This window comes from Hippoglossus hippoglossus, chromosome 1, assembly GCF_009819705.1.
Source record: "Hippoglossus hippoglossus isolate fHipHip1 chromosome 1, fHipHip1.pri, whole genome shotgun sequence".
NCBI lineage: Eukaryota > Metazoa > Chordata > Actinopteri > Pleuronectiformes > Pleuronectidae > Hippoglossus > Hippoglossus hippoglossus.
In genome coordinates, this window is record NC_047151.1 from 2,406,077 (window position 1) to 2,422,945 (window position 16,869).

At 40.5% G+C, this 16,869-nt stretch overlaps 1 protein-coding gene across 7 annotated transcripts in view; it reads left to right on the plus strand.

Moving 5' to 3' along the window:
- Positions 1–16,869, plus strand: part of LOC117763358 (VPS10 domain-containing receptor SorCS1) — a 150,584-nt gene that overhangs the window by 78,817 nt on the left and 54,898 nt on the right. For all 7 annotated transcript variants that reach the window (XR_004614150.1, XR_004614149.1, XM_034588444.1 and 4 more), the window contains exon 3: positions 1,480–1,579. Coding sequence is in view for 5 of the 7 variants with exons in the window: in XM_034588444.1 (XP_034444335.1) it covers positions 1,480–1,579 (100 nt within the window). In the remaining 2 variants the exon portion in view is untranslated. The remainder of the gene's footprint in view (positions 1–1,479; positions 1,580–16,869) is intronic.

Below are 16,869 nucleotides of genomic sequence, written 5' to 3' on the forward strand. Positions count from 1 at the left end.
TGCTTGCAGGAATTTCACACCTTCTGGATCCGTTGTGAATGTATCGAACCGCTTTGAATATCATGCAGATCTTACTGAATATATACAGTTGCCCACTACCAAATATTTCCTCCTCCACAAATGAGGCAATTTCTCCAAGTCTGTGTGATTTTCTCTCCAGAGTGGACTGTTTTTTATATTACCTTATAGCCTAATGTGGTGCTGATGTGCCAAAATATTAAGTATAACATTATTTGTGAGACCTATACTAAAGTTTGACTTCACAAGATGGTCCATATCCCTAAAAAATCCTATAAAACTATGATTTTATTCTGATAAAATGTCACAATGATGATGATGGTGAGAGCCTAATACACATTTCAGGAGAAACTAGAATGATCACACTGGGGTTGTATACCTCTGCCAACCAGTGCAGTTTCTGTGTGCATCATTGATTTCCCAGAGGCTTAGGGTTAGGTTAGGGTCACTGTGATCTTGACCTTTAACCACCTAAATCTAATCAGTTATCCAATGTGAGCCAAATTCGAATGAAATCCCTTGAGATGGTCCTGAGATATTAAAGTCACAAGGCAAACATGTGTTTGAGATGTCAGAGTGACCTTTGACCTTTGACAACCACATTCTGATCAAGTGAATGTTTTTTCCTCATGTAATGAAATTCCTTTTGGGCATTCCTGATATATCATGTTTAAACAACACAAGGTCATGTGACCTTGACCTTTTTACCTTTGAGCACCAAAATCTAATCAGTTCATCGATGAATGTTTATACCCAAGTTGAAGACATTCCCTCAAGCTGATCTTAAGATATCACGTTCATGGAAAACATACTTTGGGAGGCCAACATGACCTTGACCTTTGACCTTTGGTTTCAAAATCAAATCAATGAATTCTTGACTCCAAGTGAATGTGTGTGCCAAATGTGTAAAGGATTCCTTGATGGTGTTACAGGGATATCACCCTCACAAGGAAAAATAATTGCTTTGTGACCGTGACCTTTGACCACCAAAATCGAATCAGTTCATTCTTGAGTCTGAGTGAATATTTGTACCAAATTTAAGGGAATTCCCTCAAGGCATTCTTGAGGTCTCGTGTTCACGAGAATGGGACGGACAGACAACCTGACAACATGAAGCTTCCGGCCACTGGCTGTCGCCGGTGAGGCTTTGTATATCTGGACACTTGCATCCAAGTATTGATGTGTGCTGTATTTAGACAGAAGCTACAGATGAACTTTCTCCACAGCCAATGTGTTGTGTATATTAAACAGTGCATGAAGCAGCGGAAGCAGCATAGTGGCTATGATGATGTGGCTCCTGTGCACCCGCTGGACTTCATGTCACTCCATTGAGCACAAAAAGACATAATTACTGTACGTCGGTGCTCTTTCCCCTTTGCACCCTGAATTCTCGAGGGAGGACTTTTAATTGCAACAAGTCATTCACCAAGCATTCATCAGACCTTTCTGATTTCATTCCAGGTCAACCGACTATGGAGCAACGTACCAGAAGCTGAATGACAAAGTCGGAGCAAAGACAATACTCAGTTACCTTTATGTGAGCCCGAACAACAAGAGAAAGGTAGTATTGTTTTTCTTGTTTCATTTGAATCTGATCGTTGTCTTGAATGTGGGATTTGTGCGAGTTGCTCTGGTTTCTGTTGGTCCCATACACAGTGTGCAAAGTCAAATACAGGCAGACATACTGATGCCGTCTGACTCATCGTTCTCTGTTTGATTCCTGTCTCTCCCTCTGTTGCTTCCTCCAATGTCCTTAAGATGCACAAAGCAGTATTAGTGCTGGCAGCACAATAAATAATACATTATCCCGTGTCTGAAATGAATAGCCTGGCTAGTTTTTTTTTTATTTCTTTCTTTACAAAACTAAATCAAACCAGCTGAAAAGGAGCAAAAGAAAAGAATGGCCTCATACCTCAAGCTGTTCCTTCAGGTGGTCTCCCTGCATTTCAATTGACGGTTATAAACCATCTGTCTGTTTTCACTCCACGGCTTCACCTCCTTCCCTGTACACGACTCTAATCAGGAAGGGTCATTTTCTCCCAGTTAATTATTGTAACGAATCCCAGCCGCCCACTGGACCGAGTTAGGTGCCGTATTAGTGACGGGGACATCCCATAGGTCAGTGAAAGGTGTCACAACAGCGGATGAGATGGAGCTGCTGAGCAGGATGTGAGCATACAGAGACACCGACTCCACAGTGAGGATGGAGGGTTCCTCATTATGAAATACAGTGTTAATGTAATGGTCATAGAATGTTTCCAATTACTTACTTGTTGTGTGCAAGATCTCATTTCTAGCTGACAATGTTTCTGCTGCATTTTAGTTTAGACTGGACTTTAGCTGCATCAAAACAAGCACTGCTATTTTCTCCCTCAACCAATGACAAAGGGGCGTTACCCCCACACGATGCAGAAAAGCAGAAATCCGCCGGTGAAAATAAAGCGAGTGAGAGAGAAGCGGTAGCTTTTTTGACAGGATAGATCTTCAAGTTCTTTAAATTGTCACCTCAGAAAAAAGGATCGTGTCCTGAATGAGAACTCTGAAGAAGAGTCTTCCTGAAGTGAACCTGGAAATGGATGTTTTGATTGTAATGATTAGGAGCCAGTTATCCTTTAATCAGAGGTTTTTCTCGGCGGGTTCGGGGCTGGATGAAGCTGCAGAGCCACAGCTCTCCACACATGCTTCAAATAAATTAGAGGCAGCACATCAGCAAATGGAGAGTGTTAACAATTTTTTCTGCCCTCAGGTACATTTGGATCAATTTATTCAGGTTCCATTATGACTAGTCCATTAGGGGTTTGAGATGTGTTTTTTTGAATAGTCTTTTGTCCATGTCCATTTTGCGTTTATGTATGACTGTCAATGTCCCAGAATTTCAGCCCGACCCAAATGCCCCACCTTTCACCCTGCGGGTGGGTTTGTTGCATCCATCTGGGTTTTAGTGCATCTAGAGAGAGCATCAACAATAACAGCAGAAACTATACCAGAAGCTTTTAACTGCCTTGTAGATTTTACTTTGTCATTGTTAGGCCGGAAGTTCGGTTCACTGTCATCAACTCACAGTTTTGATTGCCCCCCAATCCCTCCTTTAGCTGTACCCCTCCTCTTGCCTAAGAAAATAGTGTATGTTTGTGTGTTCAGTAATCATGTTACCTCTTAAGACCTTTTCCTGCTAAAACAGTGACCTTGTCAGGACCAGACGACCTCATGGGGACCAAACCCTGGTCCTAATGAGATTAAATGTCATTTCTGAGGTCCTGGTTAAGGTTTGGGCATGGGTTTGAGGTAAGACATGCAGGTTGTAAGGTTGAGGTTAGGCATAAATTGGTTGTGGCTAAGGTTGGGGATAAGGTTTTGGTTTGGTTGTCTACAATGAATGAAAACCAATGCAAGGTCCTGATAAAGATAGCTGCACAAAAGTTTGTGTGTGTGTGTGTGTGTTGGTGGGGGGGTCCACCTCCAGCTGATTACTATGAGGCTGTACTATGGAGCCTCCATGACATTCCAACAAGTAGCACCCACTGAAGTGATTGTAATTGAAAGGGACGCAGACTGAGGTACATATGAACTTCTTTTCCACTGCTTGATTGGATTAACAGTGCAAGTTGTGCAACACTGTGTGAGCCAATGAAGAGGTTTTCAATCTTTTACAATGAGGCCACTCTTCGGCCAGGACAGTAGAAAAGTGCATGAGCCTTTGAGTCCGGGAAAAGCGGCTTGCCAAACAGCACGAGCCCTACATTCGAACACACAGAGCGGCGAGAAGAGCTGCCTAACGGGTTGTAAATATCTTTTCACACACTCAGGGACACACTCTCTACCTGACACACAAAGATCCACAAGCAAAATACACACACACACACACACATCCATCAGGCTCTCGCATACACACGCTCATCGTTTCTGTCGACTTTCCTCTCGTCTTTTTCCTATCATTTGCAGGCTCTCATGCTAATTATCTCTGTCTCACACATGTTCACACATCCTCTCTGGGTCCTATTTCTCGCTCAGATTCATTTTATCCCCATGGTGCCAAAGCATGACATTTGTGATGATTTAACAAATTTAAAAAGCAGAAGAAGTTTACAGCTACACTAACAACCCCAGAGGCTGTATTCATTTTATACAAATAAAATAAACTGTTGGGTGGATGGAAAAAGCGACACAACTTTGCTGTTCCCAGGTGATTGCCAAGGACTGAAAAAGTAACAGTGGCATCACAGGCATGATTTGTCAGGCTAATTTTTACCTTGTCAGATTTTTGTTGTACTGAACAAGCTGAGCCTAAATACTGCATGTTCAAGTCATATTAGACTTATTGTGATTATTAGTTTCAAACTTGTAATTACCCGGCTCTCTTTTTACGCATCAGCATAGATCTGAAGTGGTGTTAAATAATGCAGACGTGTCTGAAAACCAACCAAAGTTTTCTTCACTTTCTGCACTTTTTATAGTGTTGATGTAGATGCAATAAATGAATCTACCCATCAAGTCTGTACAATATTAACTCAATAACCCACAATAACAAGTGAAAACATGGCTTATTACCTTTCTGCAAATCAATTTAACAACAAAAACTGAAACATCTATTTCCAGCAAGAGAATTTCAGCAAATAAGATAACGTGTTTGTGATACTTTTTCATAAAATCAGCCCTACCTTGTCATCAGTATTCATGGAGACAACATATTAGAAAATGAATATTTACTCTATACTTTTTTTTAGTCGCTGTTTTATTGTTTTTCAAGCTGCAATCCTCTCATTAACATTAATTACACAACATTTTTCAGACGGCTGCTGTCGAATTGAAAGGGTCAGCGATAGAGAAGAAATGTTTAAATAGTGAAGTAAAATTGTTTGGAATAGAAATAAAGAAGCAATTTTCCAGGACAAATAATATTGCTGTAGTCAGCGCACACAAGTCCATAGATTCTTTCTCTTTCATATAAATGTCACAGAAGGGGTATTATAATTCATCAAGTGTTATTAATATTGACTGCATCATGTGTCCTAATCGCAACACACTACTTCCTTGGGCCATTTACAATACACACGCCAAGCTGATAAGATGAATCGTTTTTTTGAAATATGCGAGACATATACTGACAGAGATTTCTGGAATTAGTTAGATGACAGGATTGCATCATTTTCAAAAAGATATCATGTTCATGTATGGTATTTACCTTGCAAATCAATGTTAATATGTGCGCATATGCTAACATATGCTAATGTTAATACATACGTTTTGTTATAAATTGTATTTATTATATTAGCATGTTGTTAGCATGCTATGGTGGCTTTAATCTCAGGTAAACCTTGGCTGATATGAATTTGGTGATGAGTTTTTGGGAAAAAACACTTTTAAGTGTAGTGCTACATGAGAGTTTGGAGAAGTATTTACGGTGTGTTGTTGTGTGGACGATGAATTTGTGGAACAGATTTAATGCCAATCATGCAGTCGCTGTTTTCTCCCCTCTAATCCTACACTGAGGTGTTAGACTGGCAGATGGACGGACAAGCAGTGCCACCTATGCTGCTCATGTAGCTAAAATTAAATACAGGAATATATAATATAGAGAAACAGATTTTGGAATCAAACACAGGGACTTTCTCACACTCAAATGCTCTCTCTCTCTCTCTCTCTCTCTCTCTCTCTCTCACTCTCTCACACACACTCACTCGACATCTGCTCTTCTCTCCCACATGCAGTTATTTCCAAGTTCACACACGCATTCTTGTGAGGGAGGCTAGCAGAGACTGCAGGTTCTCCACTGTCTCCCCCGGCATGGCGCCCTGTGACCGCTGCTGGTGGCAGACAAAGCCCCTCTCTTCACACGGTAGTGGAAGTAGATCAGGCTTCTGTGGCTGTGGGGGAGAGAGAGAGTAAAGCACAGGAAGAGGGAGAGAGAGAGAGAGAGAGAGAGAGAGAAAAGGAGAGGAATTGTGCAGGGGATGGGGGGGGGATGGGGGGGGGGGGTGGTAGAGTAGTGGAGAGGCCACAAAAGAATGACAGAGTAAAAAAATGGAGAGATGGCTCAGGGGTCACCCATGGAGAAAACAGACTGACAACACAGCAATTACATCAATTTTCATATTGTGGCTTCACACTGAGCCTGTACATGAGAGAACACATCTCAAGTACACATTAGGGGAAATGACTTTAGGCTTTGGCTCGGGATTGTGTGTGAGAGCACATTATTACAGTAAATGGCTTAGGATGGTGAGTGCTGATAACAAAATAACCCTTACAGATAGTTGTCGTATACAAATCGTTATGGTCTCCAATGGTTTGAAAGCAAAGAGGAATTTTCCTGGCAAAATGTTAATGTGAACCGTGGACTCGGGGTATGCCGCTTTACTGCTTGTTGTCTTTGACTTGTCTGTAAGGAATAAGTAACTGATGTCTCTCATGAATGTGTCGACTTAAGCAACAATCAGGGCACTCAAGGGTTTTCACAACAACGGTCTCAATTGTGTAAGTGTGTGTCTCTGTTTGCCCTTGTGTGTGTATACACGTTTTTCATGTACAGTGTTAAAAAACAATCCCGGCCCCATGCGGACGGCATCAACAGGCAGGTGGGTGGAATATGAATCCACCTCAGATGAGACCTTGCCAACTGACAATTTTTTTATTTATTGTCTCGCTTTTGGACACAAGCTCAAACTTAAAAGAGAACTTTTGTAACCTATCCTCAAAGTGTCCTCAAAATGGCAATGACAATAGAAAAACGAAAATAATCCATATACTCTCAGATAAAAAGCAGGATGTCCAAAGACTTACAGCATGATGAAAGTTTTGATGACTTTAACGAATAAATACTTAAACATCATATAACGTTGTGCCTTTTCTGCAGTAGCAGTGAGTGTCACCTTATAGGGAAACTCAAGATATATAATATATATAATCATGAAGAGGGTTGATAGTATAAATAAAGCATATCTCTCCCCAATTCATGATGTTTTAATTAAATTGTTTTACTGGTTTAAATATTTGCTTTAATTTGGATCTCAGTTCTGTGATTTATACAAATACTAAACATCATGTCATTGACATGCCCCCTTTTGCACCTTGAAAGGTCACTAGGTTCATGGGCGAGAAAGGTATAGGAAGTGTAGTCAAAGCTCTTTTTTTATTGCTCGTTCAATGTGAGGACGAGATAATAACAGCCGGATCGAGACATGAGCGCACTGATTTGGCTGATGAGCATTGCAGAATTAAAATGAAAGCAGTGAGTTTAAAGAATTTTTAGACAGTTACATATTTCTTTGAACAGCAATCGCAGATTTTTTATCAAAATTAGAAAGGGATTGAACAATTAAAGTGCTGGAAACAACAATGATAAGCTAAAAGTTGTAAAAATCCTCAAGATTCTAGTCCAGTTTGACTTTTCAAGTCATAGATGATTCTAATGTTTGTAGTTAATAAACCTGTAAGGCAAATCTGTAGAAAATATACACATTTGGTGAAAAAAATTGACTTTTAATAGTCTTTAAACAAATAATAACCTTTGATAAAGCTTTAGAATGAGTCTTTATTTGTATAGTGGCAGCACCATTTTATTACTATAGCAGAATGGACAAACCAGTCCTTTAAGCCACTGTAGGTTCTGCTACACACTTGGAAGGGATGGTTGCAGTTGGTTCTGTAACTTTACATCCAGATGCCACTAGGTCCTACGCACTGAACCTCTAATTTATTATTGAAGAATGCCGTAGAAAACAACAGTAAATATTTACTGTGCTTGTATGCAAAACCAACAGAGTTGCAGAAGAGCCTACGCAATTGCAATCGATGTATTAGGTCGCAGTGCGACCAAACTGACTCTGGTTATTTGTTGAAGAAGTCAATGAAATCATTGAATTGACATTTTCCATCACGACACGAGGAACCTTGATCTGTGTGTGAGCTGTAAAAGGCACAGGTAGTTTTCCACATAACAGGAGGAAACAAGAAAAGATGGAGGTGTGTTGGAAGGTGGTGCCTGCAGCCTGTCGCCTGCAGCTCTTCGTAACAGCTCACTGGGGCTGCACCTTCTTATTGCATCTATCCATGCTATATTTAAAACTGCTTCACTGTCAAAAAATGTCAGAAATGACAAAGAACATTCTCGATTAGCGCTAACTGTCTTCACAACTGTATCGCCTGTGGCTTTTTCACTGTAAAATCCCTATCGTGGCTTCACCAGTTGAATTCTTCTAACTGGAACCGGTATAGGAAATGTTGGGTTTGCATTAATGATAACACAATATAGTTGTGGGCCATTTTCTGTGAATACCTCATTTGTGAGAACATATGAATCCAGCAAAGGGATGCTGGACTGAAAACTACAATAATATAACTACTTAAAAAAAAACGACTTCAAACTGAAGAAGTTTCAAATTTTTTTATTTTTTAGCACTGAGACTTTGCTGAAAGGGAGATTTATAAAGAATTATGACTTTCATAATCAATTCATTAAGTCTAGATTCTGACAAGCAATTATAAAGTAAGAAGTGGAAAATCATTCACACATCTCAGGCTTCACAATAACATTCCCAAACCTGCTTTGTTCTGTGAAAAACACTGTTTTAAGACATGCCTCTGCATGACTGCACCCATCAGAGAAAATACTTGATAGATTTCTCCATCACATCAGCTAATGGGTCAGTTGTTGACTTGATTTGTTTATTTGGGGACAGCGTGAAGCTGAAAAGGAAAATAATATTCAGAAAGATGGACTTCTTTTCCATAAAACATGGCACAAACTAGCCAGCAGCAAGTTAGTGCTCCAGGAGAAATATGGAAATTTGTCCTGATTAAACGGGTCAAGTGTCATTACGACACATGCTTGCTTTTAGCAGATATACCTGCAGCAATACCACCTGGTGGAGGAATGGCCAACTGATACCAACACGTCCTTAAACTGCGTGATGCATAGTGATGAAGTGGGCGAAAAGGGCGGTGAAGTGTGTTTTTGTCCACTGGCTTTTTGAGGACACATTGCAAAGCCAAATGAATCTCAGCAAATCAGCCACGCTATGCTGGCTGGAACGCCACGCGCACACCGGCGGAAACACAATCTAACGGATGATGGTTTCGTTTGAGGTGGTGGGGTGGGGGTTGGTGGATGCTGGGAGGGGAAGCAACATCTGTCTGCCCTAAGGCACAGACTCCAAATGGCTGCGACGAGCGGAGAGGCGAAGCGCACTGGAACCAGTGAGAAGACACAGCGACAGAGGAGGAGAGACAGGCCTGAGAGACACAAATAGAGACGGACAGAGAGATGGAGGGAGATGGAGACAGATTGACAGAGTGTGAGACAGGGACAGGAGACGGAGGGAGCTGGAGTTGTAAAGAAGATGGGATTGGTAAATCTCTGTGAGCTGTAGGATTTCATCAGCATTCCTTTCCAATGCGTTTACGGGGCATGGGCCATTTTCTCAGCATGGGAGTGAAAGCTATACAAGTCAATGTGCCCGATGCTGCCAGGATCAAAGACGTGAAGCAATCAACTCATGCTCACGTAAAGTGTTCTGAGTAAAAGCATCCACCACATGGCATATGTTGTTATGTTATTTATTAATGATCATTATGAAGAATTCATTAGTTCAGTAGCTCAAGATGGATCAAGATGTCTGAACTGGGAATGCTGCTGGTTAATTATCTAAACTTCTCCCGTTTGTCTTGCCTGTGTTCATTCATACCTAATGAATCTGCAGCTCTCTGTTTTCACAGACAGCTTGTGCACCATCCAACTTATGTAGTGCCATGAGGGGCAGCTAACCCGCTATATCCAAGATGGAAAGCCAATTATACTGAAAGGCAAAGGAAACTGACATGTTAGTATTTGTCAGGCCTGGCAGGGGCCGGGGTTGAGCTAAAATGTCAGGCAGTGTTCAATTAGTCCGAGTGTAAATGCCTCAGATCAAGAGGCAGGAGCTCCGCTTAATAAGTCAGATCAAACAGTTGAAAGCACCTGGTCGATGCAGTGGACGAGGCAGCAGCAGGAGTGGAGAAGTAATAATTATGAATGTGTGTATCGGCTCGTTTTGCTTTCAAGTCCTGCACTTAAAGCCACATTTCACACATACCGATGGAGTTTGATACCTCGCGTCGATCATGAATATTCATGTGGCGAAGTAGTGAGAGTGATATGATTTTCTACGAGCTGTCAATGCAGACAGTCTGCTGAGTTAACACGGTTCCACATGAATACGCTGAGGCCCGTCCAGGACTTGATGGGTACAGTTAAATCATTAGCAATACTGCCAATCTCCCCTTATGTCTGTTAGCATTAGCTTTGTAATTGTGAGCCAATCTATTCGGTGGCAACTGACAGTGACTGACAGTGGCATGGCTAATGGTATTTACAGGTGTCTCTGCTGGCATAAACAGACATGCCATTCAAGCATTAACATATACTGCAATTCATACGATGTTAAAAGTCTAGTAACAGCTTAGAATACAAATGTTCTTTCTTTGGTATTTTTAAATAAAAGACAGACGCGAATCAGAGATGGTAAAGGCGGATCCTGTATCGTGTTGGCATCCGATAGTGGATCCTGATGGCGGCAGTGGATCATGATGATGGATTGTGGACTATAGTGGCATCCGCTCGTGATGGTGGATCCTGATCATGGTGGCTGCTGACCGTGGACTATGATTACAACAAGACTGCTTGATATACAATATTTCTACTCAGATACTCGACCATTACTGACAATAATCCATCAATTTATTGACCTTCCATTATGCTACAAACTGTTTCTTCTAATCAATGCTGCAAATACCCTTATCTTTCTGACGTTCTCCAATACACGTGGCACCTATTGCACTTCTGTCCGTCCTGGGAGAGGGATCCCTCACATGTGGCTCTCTCTGAGGTCTCTACGATCTTTTTACCCTGTTAAAAGGGTTTTTTAGTAGTTTTTCCTTGAATATGAATTGATTCATAATTTAGAAAGGCGTAGAACTGGGTATATAAGGTCCTATAGAGCTTCAGAAGTCCTCTGCAGAGATGGAAGAATTTGCCAAATAACATTTAAAGGACTAAAAACACTATCGGGTCTGTTTTAGCAATCTACACACACAGCGTAAATTAATTTAGGGCACGTCTAAACACACATTTTGCTGCAGCAGGCGCTCGGTTCAAATGAGTTATACTTAGCAGAAAGGCTGTGAGTAGACCATCTGTGTGTGAAACAAACAGAGTGTATGAATGGTTTTGCACCAACCTACGTCCGTGCGTTTTACTTATTACATATGTTGCACCTTACTTTGGACCAGGTTTTTGAATGTCAACATTTCAAGTGATTTCCGCTGATTCAAGATGTGATAACATAAAACCTGACCACACTGAATGTTGAGAACAACACACCCATGGGTGCTCAGATAGGCACAAGCGCATTTGCTATTTGAACAACATGGGCACTGGAAGGGAAAATGACAGCTGTGTGCAAACTACACACTTAGTCAGGTTTGGCGTCCATGTAAGATCGGGCCTACTCAGGGTCCAATTCCAGCCCTACTGTGAAGCATGGTGGTGGTGGCATCATGCTACAGGGGTACTTCTCAGCATCAGGGACACGGACACTGGTCATCACTGAGAGAAAGATTGACGCACAAGAATAAAGACATAACAAAAGAAGACTATAAGCTGTAACTGTCTAATTAAGGGTTTTAATCCTTTTGGAAAATCAGGGATTAAAGTTTAAAATTTTGGGCAAAACTCTCAAAAATCATGTTTTCAGTTTGTAATCATGGCTTACTTAGTTAATTATATCAATTTACAATGAAATCTACAAAACAATGAATTATACAAAATGTAAAGGTGTCTAAATTAGCAAATCTACATCCAGACAGGTTCCACCAGACGTTTGGGTGAGTGTATGTTATAAGTGTGACATTTGCAACATTAAAAGTGTCCCCTACGTTCCCCGACTGCATTGCTGAGATTATAGATAGATAGATAGATAGATAGATAGATAGATAGATAGATAGATAGAAGGATAGAAGGATAGATAGATAGATAAAAGGATAGAAGGATAGATAGAAGGATAGATAGATAGATAAAAGGATCGAAGGATAGATAGAAGGATAGATAGATAGATAAAATGATAGAAGGATAGATAGAAGGATAGAGAGATAGATAAAAGGATAGATAGATAGATAGAAGGATAGATAGAAGGATAGATAGCTAGATAAAAGGATTGAAGGATAGATAGAAGGATAGATAGATAGATAAAAGGATCGAAGGATAGATAGAAGGATAGATAGATAGATAAAATGATAGAAGGATAGATAGAAGGATAGAGAGATAGATAAAAGGATAGATAGATAGATAGATAGATAGATAGATAGATAGATAGATAGATAGATAGATAGAAGGATAGAAGGATAGATAGATAGATAAAAGGATAGAAGGATAGATAGAAGGATAGATAGATAGATAGATAAAAGGATCGAAGGATAGATAGAAGGATAGATAGATAGATAAAATGATAGAAGGATAGATAGAAGGATAGAGAGATAGATAAAAGGATAGATAGATAGATAGATAGATAGATAGATAGATAGATAGATAGATAGATAGATAGATAGATAGATAGATAGATAGATATTTTATTAATCCCGCTGGGAAATTCAAATATCCCGTAAAACAAAGAGACACACAGATAGTGAAGAAGGGTGGCTGTGGCAAGAGGTAGTGCAGGTCGTCCTTTAACCAGAAGGTTGTACAAATGTAATTGCAGTTAATGTGGGGAATATGACTTAAATGGCCACATCAACTGTGGGCCCCTGGTGCTTTGAGCAGGGGAAATCCGTCACTGTTCCATGAATCAAAACCTGCAGGACTGCTGTTAAACCCTTGCATCACATGTAAAAGCAAATGAAGGTTGAATGTTGGGAAACAGGAACCAAACATGTTACTGTAAAGGGGTGTGGACCAAACTAAAAACTCAAAGTACACGTCAAAATATTGTTTTCAAAGATGATGCCATGTAAGGTATAGATCTTATCATTGGTCAATTGGTTGAGCGCAGGTTGTGTCAGGACCTTGCTATTGTAACTCAACCCTCTGATCACTACTGCATGCTCTCAAATGTGCAAGAAGGCAGCGTTCGTATTTTGGATGTCAAGGTGTCATCCATCTTTATATAGCTACAGTCTACGGTTAAGACAATCATGGTACATTTTCACATAATGTAATAGCTGTAATCTAGCACAAAGCGTGACCATGCATTTGTGTTCAGCTCACTCCTCATCAAAATCTTTTTTCTCCAATCTCTCCCACTTTTCCTTCTCCCCTTTTTAGATTTATAAATGTTTGGGATAAACATTAATTTTCCACATGAGATGAAACATGTTCAGCCTGCTCTAGTATTCAAATGTGGCTAATCACTTCCTCCATAATTGCGCTGCTTAATTATGCATGCTGTTTGAGTGGTTTCTTTGGTCCTGAAGCAGAATTCATACGGCTGCTTTTGTCATACTGTAGGTGTGTTTGTCTTTGTTGGAGAGATCATACAGTTGATTGATTCACAAATCACTTACCTTCAGCTATGATAACATTTTGAATTTTATGGGCTGTTTCCCATCTTTGTGACAAGGCTTGGGCACACTCTTGTATGAAATGCAAAGACAGGTGGCTGTTGAGTTTTAAAAATATGATTCTTCACTCATCCTCATATTGAGACCGGTGTGTAAACCTCAATACATTCAAATGTGCTAGACACCACAAGGGGTAAGTGATTATAAACAGTTGCAACAGCTGAACTGATATTGTTTTTCAGTGTGTTAGAGTGTGTGTGTGTGTGTGTGTGTGTGTGTGTGTGTGTGTGTGTGTGTGTGTGTGTGTGTGTGTGTGTGTGTGTGTGTTCCTGTGTGCAATCATTGTAAAATCCTGGAGTGGTCCTGGAGACAATGTAGCAGTCTGCTCGGTGTCTGTCAGTCCATTGGTCTGTTGACAGAAATCTGTACCATGATCGAGATCTAATTGAAGGCAGAGTTTTGAGTATGATGTTGTCTCAGCTGGGGGGGGGCATGAAGTAGGCAAATTTACCCCCCTCACTTTATGCCCCTGGTCCACATCCGTTTCAAGTCACAGATTCAGTCACTCTCGTCCACTCTAAGAAATTAGTTATAACTACAGACAATCTTGCTACGGGACAACACAAGTCACAATGCCTGTCAGCCATGACTCCTGAGCACTCAGCGGTCGGGACATCAACATGTTGACAGGCATCACAGCTGATCGTGATCATTTTTCAAGTTGGTCCCAAGATTTCTACTTTCTTTTCTTTCTTTGTTGGCGAACTGATAATTTGAGTGTTCTCTCTATTCTTGCCTCATTACAATTTTTGGCTGAGGCGCTAGGAGTGACATCAGCAGCTGTTTAGATCCATAGATGGTCCATCCAAATATTTACGACTGACATTTATTAAACTATTGGTTAAATGACTCTTGCCTGCTTAAAAGTGTTGGGAAATATACTCTTCACATGAGTTCTCATGCAGACAGTAGCTGTGACAAACATGAAGAAAGTGCTTCTCACTTAATATGTAGCCTTGACCCCCTCACTGTGCTCTGTCATGTAAAATTGATTTCAAATACAAAATAGCGTCTGGCTCCCGGGTTCCTGCTGGCTCTGTCAATCCCAGTTAACCTCAGGTGGATAATTCTTTGTTTACGAGTTGTTTTTTTGGCTCAGAAATCAAAACAAACATGAATCGGGTGAAGCCAATGTATTAACTTGCATTAAATCATTTCGAGTTAAGTTGCTGTCACTGTAGAGCTGGAGCATTGACTTGCCTCAGAGAGAATAAATCATAAGCTATTTTCTTTGTTCCTGTTTTTGAACACTTTTCCAATATGTACCCGCTTTAAGTCTGACAGTAACAAAAAATCTATTTGTTTCAGAGAACTGTGGGAAATTAGGCATAGATTTATAGAGAGGAATCACAATCCAATTACTGGGTGACTGTGTGAAATGGAAAATATGAAGCTAATTTCATTAATACCCTATCTCTGAGCATTTATGGTACTACAGCGGCAAAATGAATTCCATTCACATATCTTAAATGTCCTCCAGCCGGCACATACACGCTTCATTAACCTTTGTCATTTTCAACCTTTTTGGCCTAATAATTTACCGTCTCTCTCTTGCTCTCTCTCTCTCTCTCTCTCTCTCGCTCTCTCTCTCAAACACACACACACACACACACACACACACACACACACACACACACACACACACACACACACACACACACACAAAGTCTACTGTTCCACAAAGTAGGCAAAGAGAATGTGGATTCTTTACTAATCAACTTACCTAGTTGTGTCAGTTCTTCGGGATACTGGCCTGACTTTTCAATTTATTCAAAAGGGTGTGTTTTTACTATTTTTTCCTTTGGTCACAAATCACAATGACTAATTTAATTCTGAAACAGGTTGTTTAAATTCCACGTGAGGATTCAAGTTAACTGGTAGACTCATGGGCAGAACACAGGAGCGGAGACAGGGGACAGTGGTTTTCAAAGATTTAATGTAATAAAATGTTTTGTATGTGAGCTGATTAAGTGAGGTAGGAACAGAGTATAGGTAAATGATCCTCCACAGGTCAAAGCACATTCTGGTAAGTATTCAGGTGCACAGTCAGATACAGACCTTTCAAAGAGGTCTTTCAGAAAGGCAGGAGCAGGCTAAACGTTTGTACCACGATAGAGAACAACAATCTGTCTGGGTCTTGATGAATGAACTGTTCATTATAAACAGCAGGAGAGGAGGGCTTTGGCTAGGTGATGAGGTAGAGCTGCGTGGATGAGTGGGAGTGAGAGGACGTAACCGTAAACCACGTGCAGCAAACAACACTAACTAAGGCACAGGAGCAGCACCCAAGTGAGGACACGCAGCAGCTAACCGAAGCAGAAAGAAGAACTGCATTCAGTATTATCAATAAACCACTGAAATCATTAGTTAGCAATTCCATATCAGGAGACTGAATGTATAGGATTCGACTTAAAGTTAAATTTAGAAATACTAGAGTATTATTTTTGCAGGGGCTGCTCAAAGTGGCATAGTGCAAAATCATCCCATTGAAAAAGATGAAGCAAAGAGCGATAATGCTTCAACTGCACTTTAAAGCATCTCTAATGGCAAAAACAACAGCAAAACAAGACATGTTTTGGACCCAAATCTTTACCCAACATCGAGTCAATAGCTGCCTACAGTTATTTTAATCATGTCAGTGGCAGCGGATGGAGCAGAGAATTTTAATCAAAAAAAAGGAATATGAAGATAACCTTGATTTTACATTGTTTTGTCAAATTCCTTTTTCCAAGCTCAAAACAAAACCTTTTTTTTCCTTTATCTCTCTAATGCTTTGTCCACACAACTGCAGCTTTTTTCAATAGATATTTCGCCCTCTCTTTATCCAAAAATCTTTGTCTACATGAGCTGTCCCGTCCAGATGAGAACAAAACAGCAACAAACGCTCAAACAAGCATAGCAGGCCGGTAGGTCGCGATCAAATCTCAACAATCCATCAAATACCAGACAAAAACGCTTTGGTCCAAGTAATTCCAAGATACTCGACCATTACTGACAATAATCCCTCAATTCATTGACCTTCAGTTATGCTTCAAAGTGTTTATTCTAATCAATGCTGCGAATACCCTTATCTTGCTGATGTTCTCCATTACACTTGACATTTCTGTCCGTCCTGGGAGAGGGATCCCTCACATGTGGCTCTCTCTGAGGTTTCTACCTTCTTTTTACCCTGTTAAAAGGGTTTTTTTGGTAGTTTTTCCTTACTCTTGTTGAGGGTTTAGGGCAGAGGATGTCACACCCTGTTCATGCTGGTGAGAAATG